At 35.3% G+C, this 11,748-nt stretch overlaps 1 protein-coding gene across 1 annotated transcript; it reads right to left on the bottom strand.

The window, feature by feature from the left end:
• Positions 1–4,175: 4,175 nt before the first annotated feature.
• On the bottom strand, positions 4,176–10,824 carry LOC111057502 (GS homeobox 1-like). Its single transcript, XM_022344934.2, has 2 exons — positions 9,419–10,824; positions 4,176–6,272 (listed from the first exon to the last, which is right to left on the bottom strand). The coding sequence occupies exons 1-2, from the start codon at positions 9,846–9,848 to the stop codon at positions 5,794–5,796; spliced, it is 909 nt and encodes a 302-aa protein (XP_022200626.2). The 5' UTR covers positions 9,849–10,824; the 3' UTR covers positions 4,176–5,793.
• Positions 10,825–11,748: the final 924 nt, after the last annotated feature.

Raw genomic sequence — 11,748 nt, 5'->3', positions numbered from 1 at the left:
GTTGAAGTAATAATGTGAGCTCTACAATCATGTATTCATGTCAATTAATAACGAAGTCCATTTTGATAATATGACATTGATGGGAGATTTGGGGAAGTCCACGCCATCTTTAGGGTAACCGTCCACTGGAACCGTATCCAACCGATCCGTTCGGCCGTTGGATCGGACGAATCTGCCGGCCGTTTCGACCGAATATGGTCGTCCATTGGAACCGTTTACATTAGTCTAGTTGCCAATTATTGAATTAACTACTATCATAGCCACCAACATTTTTCATAAACAATGATTATATTGATATTTTGAAAATTGAATAACCAAATATCCACTAAATTAGTTATTCATTACAATAATTTTACCTTCAACAAATATTCACTTAATTAGTTATTCATTATCAAGCAATCTTTGTTAACAGATTCCTTTGATCATCACAACATGATATATTTTGTCTCGCATAATCCCACAATGGAACATGCTCTAGAACCAAACTTATCAACTTTTCATTGTCCATAGTTACAACTTCATTAAACAGAACAACTTCAAAAAGCAAAAACAAACAAGACTATGAAACAATTTTTGGTCAGTAGTTAGTTCGGCCGGATGGAGCCGGAAATTCCCATTCAATTCGGATCGGAAAATTGATCGGCCGGAGACGGCCGTGCACGACCATATGAATCTGTTGCAATGGACGAGTATCTATTCCTTTCTTTGTTAGGGGATCGTTCGGTAGTTTTCGGCCGATGCTAGTTCGGACGAATACGGTTCTAGTGGACGGCCCACCTTAAACTAACATTTTCTTCTGCTAGTGCCTATTCGTTCCGAATATTGGCAATCAGCCTGACTATGGATATCTTATTTACAGCCATCCTGAAAAGTTCTGTTGTAGTTTTGGAGAACCAGGTACGCAGGTTTTTCAGCCATGATATACTCCTTCTTCCTGGTCCTCTTCTGCCATATATCTTTCCTTGGAGAACGGATTTCAGCAGGCCGTATTTTTCTTCATAACGCATTATATGGCCAAAATATGCAAGCTTCCTACTCTTGATGATGTTCATCACTTCCAAATCCTTATCCATTCGCTCCAATACAGCTTTGTTGGTCACTCTGTCCATCCATGAAATTCTCAACACTCTTCTATACAGCCACATCTCAAAAGCCTCGAGTCTTTTTTCAGTTGACTTGGTCAATGTCCATGACTCCATCCCATAGAAGAGTATTGAGAAAATGTAGCAGTGGAGGAGTTTGATTTTGATGTGCATATTAAGGTTGTGACTCTTGAACAGTTTTGCCATCTGATTGAATGCAGCTAACATTAATGTTACATTAGATTGAAACTAACATTAATGTAATAATATATAATCTTCTATTTAGATTGATGTATTATGTTAAAAATTGAATTTATGTAATTTTACATGATTGTATTTGTGATGCAATGAGGAGAAATAAATTGATTTTATTTTGATTGGTAATTAATCACAGTGACATTGATGACAATTATCAATTATTTACGTGACTCAACAGTCATTGATAATCGTAATAAGTAATAAGTCATAGTTGGAAATTCTATCATTACAATAGCATATTCATCTTGTTAGCCCAAAAATGATAGACATTTTTCCTCCATATGCTTACATTAAGTACATCATCGAAATGATAGGTAGAGGATAACTATGCTATTCCTCTCCCGAATTTCGATAAGATTACACAAAATAGGTTATGTCTTGTTCTTTACTTTCACAAAGTTGGGATATATGAGGCTGGTTGATTCGAGAGCAGGACCTACTGATTGTAATTCCGAGCCACACAGTAAAATGGCCATTTACTGTGGCCGTGAATGAAAAAGTATATAAAGAATGACCATTTAATGGACATAACCGTCAGTCCATTCCCGAGTTGCACATTCTATTGAGGCGAGAGCAAGATGTATGCTCATCCGTTCTGATTGCTTGACTTGTATTTCTCAATTCCAAGTGCAAAGGGTTAAACTTGATTCTCTATCATGTTGATATTTATGTGAGCAGTTTTCATTTGCGTGATATTGTATTGTTGTACATTGTGTTTTGCGAAGCCTACTTAAATTTCTTGATTATAGAAATATGGAAACAGAAGTATCTCAGTCATCAGCATGAACATATCCACGTAATTTGCATATTTGAGTCGAAATTGAAGTTATTAGTTATTTAGCTGATAGTTTTGGCAAAGAAGACTTCTATAATTTGTTGTATTTGTATTCTGTGGTTTTGGCGACGCTCCAGACGTGTGATTCGCTTTAGTTGTTGAGAAATGGTGGAAGAGTACAAAGATATGGGCCAATAAGCCAACTTCAAATTGAAAAAGTTATTCTACTCTGGTGAAATCTTGTTTTAATGGGAAAAGATGATAGCCCTACTGATTCATTTTAATGGATTCAAATCTCCCCTAAATAAATAAGTCAGTATTATATCGTTTAAAGTGGTAATTGAGTAGAATATTTCTAATTTATTCATTAATTTAAGTCATCTAAATTCAAAATGTATAGTTTTCATGTTTATTTTGGACTTAAATTGTATATACATTGTACATGTGAATAACTAACCTTATATCTTGGACTGTGTCATCGCCCAAATTTGAAAAAATAGGACAAGCACTACCTTATCATTTTATCCACCAATGTTATTACATCAATTTCATTTGTATCGTATCATAAATTAATACTATACAAGTTTATAAACTGATTCATTGTAATCATAATCAAAATAAAATTACACATTAAGAAAAACTTGAAACGCTGAGGTATCCGGATATGAATGAAAATCAGAAACAAGATGAGAGAACTACCAATATTCGGATTCAAGAACTTTCTATGACCAGTATGACCTCCTGGGAGAATATAGTATAGCATGTAGGATTTGACTTTTGGAACGTAATCTACAACTGGTGGAGAGAAGCTTTATTGATATTCTGTTTGAAGTAGAAGTCGGAATTCTTGTTATATCCTCCAAATTTGACAACACGGATTGCAGCTCAAGAACGATTTGAAGTTGTATACTTAATTCCACAAAAATGGGAACTCTGCTCATATAGTCAAATATTAGAATTTGAGAGAGCTTTTAGGCGATGAAATTTGACCTTTACATCGTAATAAAATTAGTAGAAGTGATGGTGATGTTGTGAAATCTCTCCATAATAAGAAAACAAAGATATTGTCGAATTTCACTAAAAATTTATTAAAAACTTTAAAACAGAACCATGGTTTCACGTAGTTAACCAACGCATCATCAGCTGTACTGAGGAATGAGGATACAGAAACATTCTTAACCTAATCTTAGTAGTCTAAGATTACCTTTACATCGATTTGCGTCTTCCTTTACATCGATTTTCTACCCTCGCTTTCGGTTCTTATTCCTGTATTTTCCTGTATTAATATTACACTTCTCCCATTTAAACTTACCTATTCTATTTGGTGTTGTTAGCTACTTAATATTTCTGTATTTGTTATTGTTCAACGGTTCTAATGCCCTCATTTGGAGAACTTTAAGCGTGTAGCCGTGTCTTGTCTTGGTCAATGACAGAGTTCAACCTTAATTGGTCAACATCTAACGACCAATCGTAAAGCTTCATGAACACTACAGTAAATTGATATTCTGCTGCTCAATGTTTAAGCTTTCAGTTTACTGGAGATGATGGTGTAGCAACCGAAACTAGTAGCTCAAAGTTGTTGATGAATCAGTGGTGTGACAATATAAAGTGGTTTTTATCCAATATCTTTCACAAAATCACATTCACAACAAGACAGCAAGTACCAATTGGACCATAGATTACTTTACTCCTTATTTCGTATGTGCTACCTTATTTCATAAGTTCTCGAATCCAATCTAGGTTCATCATCGGATAAAGTAGTAGAGCAAAGTTCTTCAGAAATTATTACGGATTTTTGAAATATATGTATTTTTTCAAAAAAATGTCATCACCTCTCCATTTACAATTTTAATTTATTTTATTCCGCTTCTTTGGACACTTCTTTATCCAAACTTCTTTAGATAAGTTTGATACTCAAATCTTATCAAACTTGTAAGATACCCGTACATTAATATCAAAATAAGGTGAGATAGAATTTGTAGGAAAGGAGGTAGGATTGATTGTCAAATTCTCTATCTTGATGAGAATGAACAAAACTAAAATTGATTTTGTAATATCAATATTTTTATTTACAAAAATGATGCACAAAATATAAAATCATCTATAATTATTACAGCCTATTCTTGAAATCAGTAGGAATTTGAGCGACTAAATTCTGAAAATTGGAAAGATATCTCGTAGCTGGAAAGACTTACTTTACAAAGAGACTTACAAATTTACAGATATGAAATTAGAAAAATAATAATACACAATTCACAAAATTCTAAATATAATACAGTACATGAATTAAATAATACTATAGACTATAGACACAGGTATACAATTTTACAATTCATAATTAAATTTAGTTTTATACGGATCTCATTATACGGGTGGAAACCAATTTATTAATAGTTCTTCGTATTTGTACTCTAACAGTGCTCACTCTCTCTAATAAAACATGGTTTACAAGGAATAGCTTATTACGACGAAAATTCAAATGTGATAAATAGAATCCTCTTTTGGAAGTGATCGAAACCGAGAAAATCAACATATTATATGTGTCACTCAAACCTCAATACATTCTGAAGCTATAAAAGGCTAAATCTATGATCAGAAATTGGTGCCTATTGTTTATACTGTCTAAGCGATGCCATACTGTACCAATAGAGAATGAATATTGATAATAAGAATATTGAATGTAATGAAAATATATCGTCAGTTAATGCGTAATCATTTTTCACAATTTCTAGATGTTACACAATATTTTTGAGCAGTCAAGCGTTTCTAGAGCCTTTATTCTGAATATGAGCACAAAGTTTCTATTGAGGCACAATGTTGCTACAATTATTATTGTTATTATTATCACTCAATATGAAAAGACAGACTTAAACACTAAATATCACAAAATTGTAGTGGCTTCAACTACAGAGTTTTAATCACAAATAATTTTGATACATTCAGAATTCTAAATTAGAAATTCCTCAAAAAAATCTCTGTGAACAGAATAGAATTCACTATACACACTGGTTTCAAGCAATTCAAGTTTTTGTGAGAATGAAGAAGGCTATCTCAAATAACAATTTTATATTCCCTATACTCAAACCTATTCGATAGGTACTAGGTATTACATTTTCACTAAAACATTTCAAACCAAAAGAGCATGAATAGATTTTTTTACCTATATGGTTCAGTGGATATTACAATGGGATAGTTGATGTTTCAATCTATCAGCAATGACATGAAAACTACAAACACTAGAATCCAAAGATCATTAATAGCTTATATATATTTCTCCATCAATATTATTGTTTCAGCTTAAAAAATAACTCCATTTCAAAAAGGGTTCTTCATATAAAAATATACTAAAATATACTAGAGCTGCAAACTACAGATTGCTGTGCCCCAACTTCTATTATGGAGAATATAATATATCATTTGAGCTATCTTTCCTCTATCTTTCTTCTATGTAACATGGTGAGTACCAATACATGCATAATGTTCGAGTATAATAAACTTTCTATACAGTTTCATTAATTATTAACATTACATCCCAAAACGACCTATCACTTCAGCCTTATGATCTGTACCACAAAATAAAAAGTATACATTTAAGTTGTTCTTTGTGTTTATACTTAAGCACTTCCTATACAATATATTCTACTTTCACAGATTCTTGGAATAGCATTTAAAAAAGTATTATCTGTGCAGTCCAGCTGTATGCTCCATGGACCGGCTCATGTGAGACGGCGTGTGACACTCTGACACATCAGAGCTAGGACTAGACCTGCAGATATCTTCACTCTCTCGCCGGTCGTGAGGTGAGGATGGAGAGTCTGTTGACAGATGACATCCTGACGGAGATGACATCCCGGTGGAGTCCTGGGATTTCTTCTGATTCCCGCAGGACCTGAGACAGCAGCAACGGGGTCCGGGCGCCTCTCCGCCTTCCTCCTTTTTGTACTTGACGCGACGGTTCTGGAACCAGATCTTGACCTGCTTCTCGGAGAGACAGAGACAGGTGGCGATCTCGATGCGTCGCAGTCGTGACAGGTACATGTTGGAGGCGAACTCGCGCTCCAGCTCGAGCAGTTGGGTGCTGGTGAACGCTGTGCGGATTCGCTTCGAGCTGTTCTCTATGGTTCCGCTGTCGCTGGCTGAGCCGGGTGAGATTGGTTCTGGAACAAGAAGAGAACACGTCAGTTCCAGGTAAATTGTGAATGATTGGAGGATGTGATTCAAGAAATAAGGAAGTCACATTTAACCAAAGAGAAAAGATAGCATAAGAAGATAAGAAGATATCCCATATTATAGGGCGTTTATGTTCCAAATTCCACTGATAACTAAAGCCAATAGTTCTAGTAGTTACTTTTCGTGACGCTGTATGATGCTATGTGCCGCTCTTACACTCTCACCAAGTATTTGGCATTATAATGATAGAAACGAGAAGATATCATGATGGTTTGAAATTTTATTATTAAATATTTGGGCGACCATACAGGGATCAAAATGATAAGGACTTATAATCCACGGAAAAAATATATATCTCTATCCTACTGTTCCAGTACAAATTGAGATGTAATAAGTATATTATCTTCAGTGTTCGTGGCGCATGAGTTTCTATGCACCTTCAAATTGTGAATGATTTTTATTCTGTTGAAAACACTTAGAAATTGTTCTCTAATAACATTGGGAAATAGTTTTCAATTTTTGTGAGAGATAGTTCATAATGTCTCAAGTAATTGATTCCATTCTGAAGATCATTATAGATCATTATGATTTTTAGTCAATAAGTTGACTAAAAATTAGTTCAGTCAAATTACAAAGAACTACTAGTAGGTTACCCTAATATAAGTTTCTTCCAGAAACAACTTGTTCTTGGTATTTATCTCATTATCAAGTGGCAAAATCTTCTGAAGAGTTTTCCTGTTCAACTTTCTCATTTCCTTCTGATCTATTCTCACTTCAGACTCGAAACTATTCGTATCTGAAATAAAATATTATAAAGGTACTAGTAATTCTTTGTTATTGAACTTGCAAGTAGCCCTATCAAAATACTTGAACGATTAGTTCAGTCATATAATTTGTAGTGCTCAGTAGAATTGGAAGTTATTTCCATCAGGAATCAACTCCTTTGAATGAGAGAACTCTTTTCAGTAGATCAATCTATCATTGGGTTTCCATACCAGTATAAATCCTTTTACAATGCTACCCGAGATTTGAGAGTTCATTGTAAAGGTGCTTCGGAGAATCAAGCTTTTTGATGCAGTTTGATCGACATTCAAAACTGATGCGATAAAACTTTCTATGATTGCTAATTAAATTACTTGAAGTTTAGTCGTTTAGTCGTTGTCATTAATGGGAGTTCATTGTTTGTTAGCTACATCACCCATACAGGGAAACAATTGGGAGTGGTTATGTGAGATTATTTGAAAGTTAAAAAGAAGACCATTTTCCTGATAATCTACTACGATCATATTTTTCACGAAAAATATATCACCTAATCGAATAACGGTCTCTTATTCGAGAGAAGGTAGAATCGAAGAGCACAAGTGATCCTTCAAAGTGTGTAGCGAATTTCTAAATTATTGTTTCGAGAATGGAGAGGCAGAGGAGACCGAATAGAAGAGATCTCGAACCTGGAGAGAGAACCGTCTGAAGTATGTGAACGTGCTTTCTCTAGTGCGTGCTTCAAGCAAGCTTCATCTCCTTGAGAACACAATTCACTCAATTCGCTCTCTGTCCTGAGTTCTTACCGATCCTCCTCCTCATCCTCCTCCTCCTACTGTTCCTCATTCCTCACCTGACCTGTTCCACATTCGCAATTCCTTCTGATCTATCACCCTATTCTCACTCTCATCCAAAATAGAATCATTTGATTCACCTCATGAAACTTTTTTGGAGAAAATGGAAATATTAAGTTACTCCTGCAATATTTTCAGCCATTTGTCAGGAAAATATTCCTGTATTTTGAGATAACAACATCATAATGATCTCCCTGGAATAATAGCAGTATTGTACCCATTCGATAGGATTTCTATATTTAGATAGAATACACAGTTAGTTTCAGAGGAATATACCTGATAATTTTCTCATAGACAACATTCATCTTACAGACATTAACCACCATCAATAATTTAGTAGTTCGATAAAAACTACTACTTTATCAAAACTATGAAGTTTGATGAAAAAATTGACATCAATCATGAATTCTATTAGATAAAACCATACAGTAAAAATACAGTTTATTTTTCTAAATTATTTGTCGGTGTTAAAACTGACTACACCGAATCAGATGAGTTGAGACGAACGATCTATATATATACTAATTTAGTATATAGTATAGTTAGTTTAGTTTAGTTTAGTTAGAGTATATAGTATAGTATAGATCGTTGGTTGAGACATGGGCCCATGCTCAAAACTTTTTCAAGTTCGAACTCAGTAAAATGAAAACTACAGTAAAATCTGTATTCAAAAGTCGTTACAGAAACTCAGCTGGAACTTGACTTACTAAGCTTACAGCTTGAAGTTCTTACTTGACTAAGTTCAAGCTTGGAATAGTTCAGGCCTCAATATCCGTGTTAACACAAATTGTAGAAAATTACAAACTTTCTAAGCAAGCCCATAGGACTTGAATTTTCATAAAAATCAATTAAAAGTCGATGCAGAGATGGTTTCTCAATAAATACACCAGTCAGGAGTTTGCATAGAATTTCGCACAATTTGGCAACAAGGATATTTTGTTCAAGTCATCGTAATTGATTCAGGGTCAATTTTTCAAGTCTGTTTCAACTTTTGCATGATAGATACGTTTTATCGAATACCGTAGCCTATCGAATTGTTGAATGTTAATATAAGTCGGTAAGAAAATTATCAGGTGAATTTATTCTGTCACTTAAGCCCTGCACAGACACACAAATAGAATTTCGTTCGTAAGATTTTTTGGCCGTCGTTATGAATCCTATCAGATTAAACGGAACTTGACAAACATAATCTATTTAATCCAATAGAATTTGAAAGGAAAGCAAAATATCGTACGAACAAAACTCGATATGTGTGTGCAGGGCTTAAGTGACAATTCAATTCAATTTATTTAAAAAAAAACCAAAAAAGATTTCAAAAGACAAAAGAAATTCACCTGATAATTTTTTGACCGACTGTTATTAACATGCACTAGTTTGGTAGGCTACGGTTTTCGAAAAAATCGCATCTACCATGATACAAATATCGACGAGTGATGAATGAGAATATTATTCTATATAAAGATTCTACCGAATAGAGTTTATTTGATTCAGAGTACAATAATAGATGCGAATAGACTCACCAGGTGATTTGCGCTTTGGACTCTCAGAAGCGTTGGACAAAGTGTCCAGAGGCGAGGTGGTGATTGTGAAAGGTGGAGGCTTCACTTTCGGCTGCTGAGGAGGAAGCTGTGACTGGTGCTGATGCTGGAGCTTCCTTTGCCCCGCACTGGACAGTGGCGTAGGTCGCACCACCTTCGACACTTTCGCCTCCGGCATCTCACCGTACATCGGGTAGCATCGTGGGTAGGCTGACGGGTAGCTGACAGGTAGCGCCGTCGGTTTGCCGAGGTAAGCATGCGGTAGTCCGAACGAGAACAGGTATCCGCCTAGTCCGGCAGGGTAAGGGAATGTGGAAGCGGCCGCTGGACTGCTCGGCAGGGATGTTCTCTTCATGTCCGAGTCCGGACGGATCAGCGAGTCAACAAGGAACGAGCGTGACATCTCCAACATCGAGGTCAACTTTGTCACAAATCTTCAAACACAAAACCCAGTTTTCTCCAACAGTAGATAGTTTCTGTCGAAATTGAACAAAAAGTTCAAAAGTTCCAGGTGAACAGTTCAATGAAGCACTAAAATCCCAGTTACAATGTGGAATCTATGCATGATTGTACACAATGTTTATATAGGTTTGATCTTGAAACTTGACCTCGAATCTTGGAACTTGGAACTTTATATCTGATGGCTTGAATCTGATAATTCAATTATCCTGAAACGTCTCATAAACTTATGATATACACAAGATAACACTGAAGACTTATCTACAAATGAAGGCTGGAGATCAAATAACTCTCAGAGGATTCACAAAATGTTGAAAGGTGAAGATATGAGGGTATAAAACTCTGAATATGTGAAAGAAACTGGTAAAAGAGTCCTTTAATGAACTAAGATATCACGAAGTTGTAGGTTGATAACGAGCACACTGATAACTAGACAGCGATCATAGAGAGCATGTTCACCCTCCGAAGTCCGGAATAGTTCTGACAGTCCTTCTGTACAAGTCTCTGAACAAGGGCAGCCGTCAAATAAGGGCTGCGAACAACCCCTGAAGGGCAGAGCCATTGTGTCCCTTGGCCCTACTCCCTCTCCTCCGTCCTTAGATGCGATCGTGTGGCCGCCCTTAGAAACTCCCTTTCAAAAACTCATCCGGTTAATTTGAGAGTTTTATTGACGTAAACATTGGCTAGTAATTAATCAATCGGCTCGTAATCCAATAATTGGACTCTTCAGTAAACGCTGAATCACCCCCTCCCTTTCCTGGCGAAGCCCTTCCGCTTCTCCAACTATGCAAGCAGAAACGGAAGTCGGGATATACGTCCCAAGTCATATCATCTATATCCCACTCTACAATATGAATGCAACACGTGATGGTAATGATGTTTTGCTTCCCACAGCTATCTACCCAAACAATAAGGAAAAAGCTGCCCATCCGATCCGACGCTGATTTGGCGAAATATTCACCCCTTGATTCGCACTAAGTAAAAGTGAATATACATATTGAAAGTCATCCCGGAAGAACCAACGATACCAGTCAAAATAATTTAGTACAATAGTATCGGCAACAATCACAATAAGATAAGTATATTCTTCAATTACAATCAAGGATCATTATCATCGTACTTTAGAATGGATTTTGTGTGGAGCTGTGGACAATAATTGAAACTTCGAATCACTCCTCATTATATTTTCAAATCCGTATGAATAATTTTACATTATACAATCCTTATAATAAGGTGTTATTTAGCGGTAAATCTCAAGTCAGTAGCTCACTGAATAAGATTTCACTCTATTACATTGAACATTTTATAAAAAAATATCAATGATTATTGAAATTTGAGAATGAACTTCGTACTTTACTATAAAATAGCCTACTAGATGCTGTAAAGATTCTACTTTTCATGTTCCAGCTTTCCATTCAGCTTTGCAATTTCCAACTGTTGAAAACAGTATATTATTAACTTTTATATATTTATATATAACGTGTACTTGTATACAAAGTATCAATATTACTATATCGTTATGAAGTGGCTTTTGTCAATGCAATTATTTTGTTTGTGACAGTAAAACATTTTTGATTCTTGATTCTTTTTCAGTGTACTGGATCAATTATTGATTGAGTTCATTCAATTAGGTGCAAAAGTAATTAGGCTATATACAAGGAAAACTGGAATACGCCAATACATTCATACCATAATCTAGGCATGAATAGTTCGATTTAAGGAAATATTCAAATAATATGCATGGCCACAGATGATTCATGACTAATCTTATATTATGGCATCTTTCTAGTTTCTAGATCAAGATTATATCTTTTCATGGAATCTCTCATCTCTTGTTCCCAAGAATGCATGAG

The sequence above is a fragment of the Nilaparvata lugens genome, chromosome 7, assembly GCF_014356525.2.
Source record: "Nilaparvata lugens isolate BPH chromosome 7, ASM1435652v1, whole genome shotgun sequence".
Classification (NCBI taxonomy): Eukaryota; Metazoa; Arthropoda; class Insecta; order Hemiptera; family Delphacidae; genus Nilaparvata; species Nilaparvata lugens.
This window is presented reverse-complemented; position numbering and strand designations above follow the sequence as displayed.

Coding starts and splice junctions, on each gene's coding strand:
- LOC111057502 (XM_022344934.2), bottom strand. CDS start 9,848: ATGTTGGAGATGTCACGCTCGTTCCTTGTTGACTCGCTGATCCGTCCG. Junction 6,273..9,418: donor TCCAAAGCGCAAATCACCTG/GTGAGTCTATTC, acceptor TTCTTGTTCCAG/AACCAATCTCACCCGGCTCA.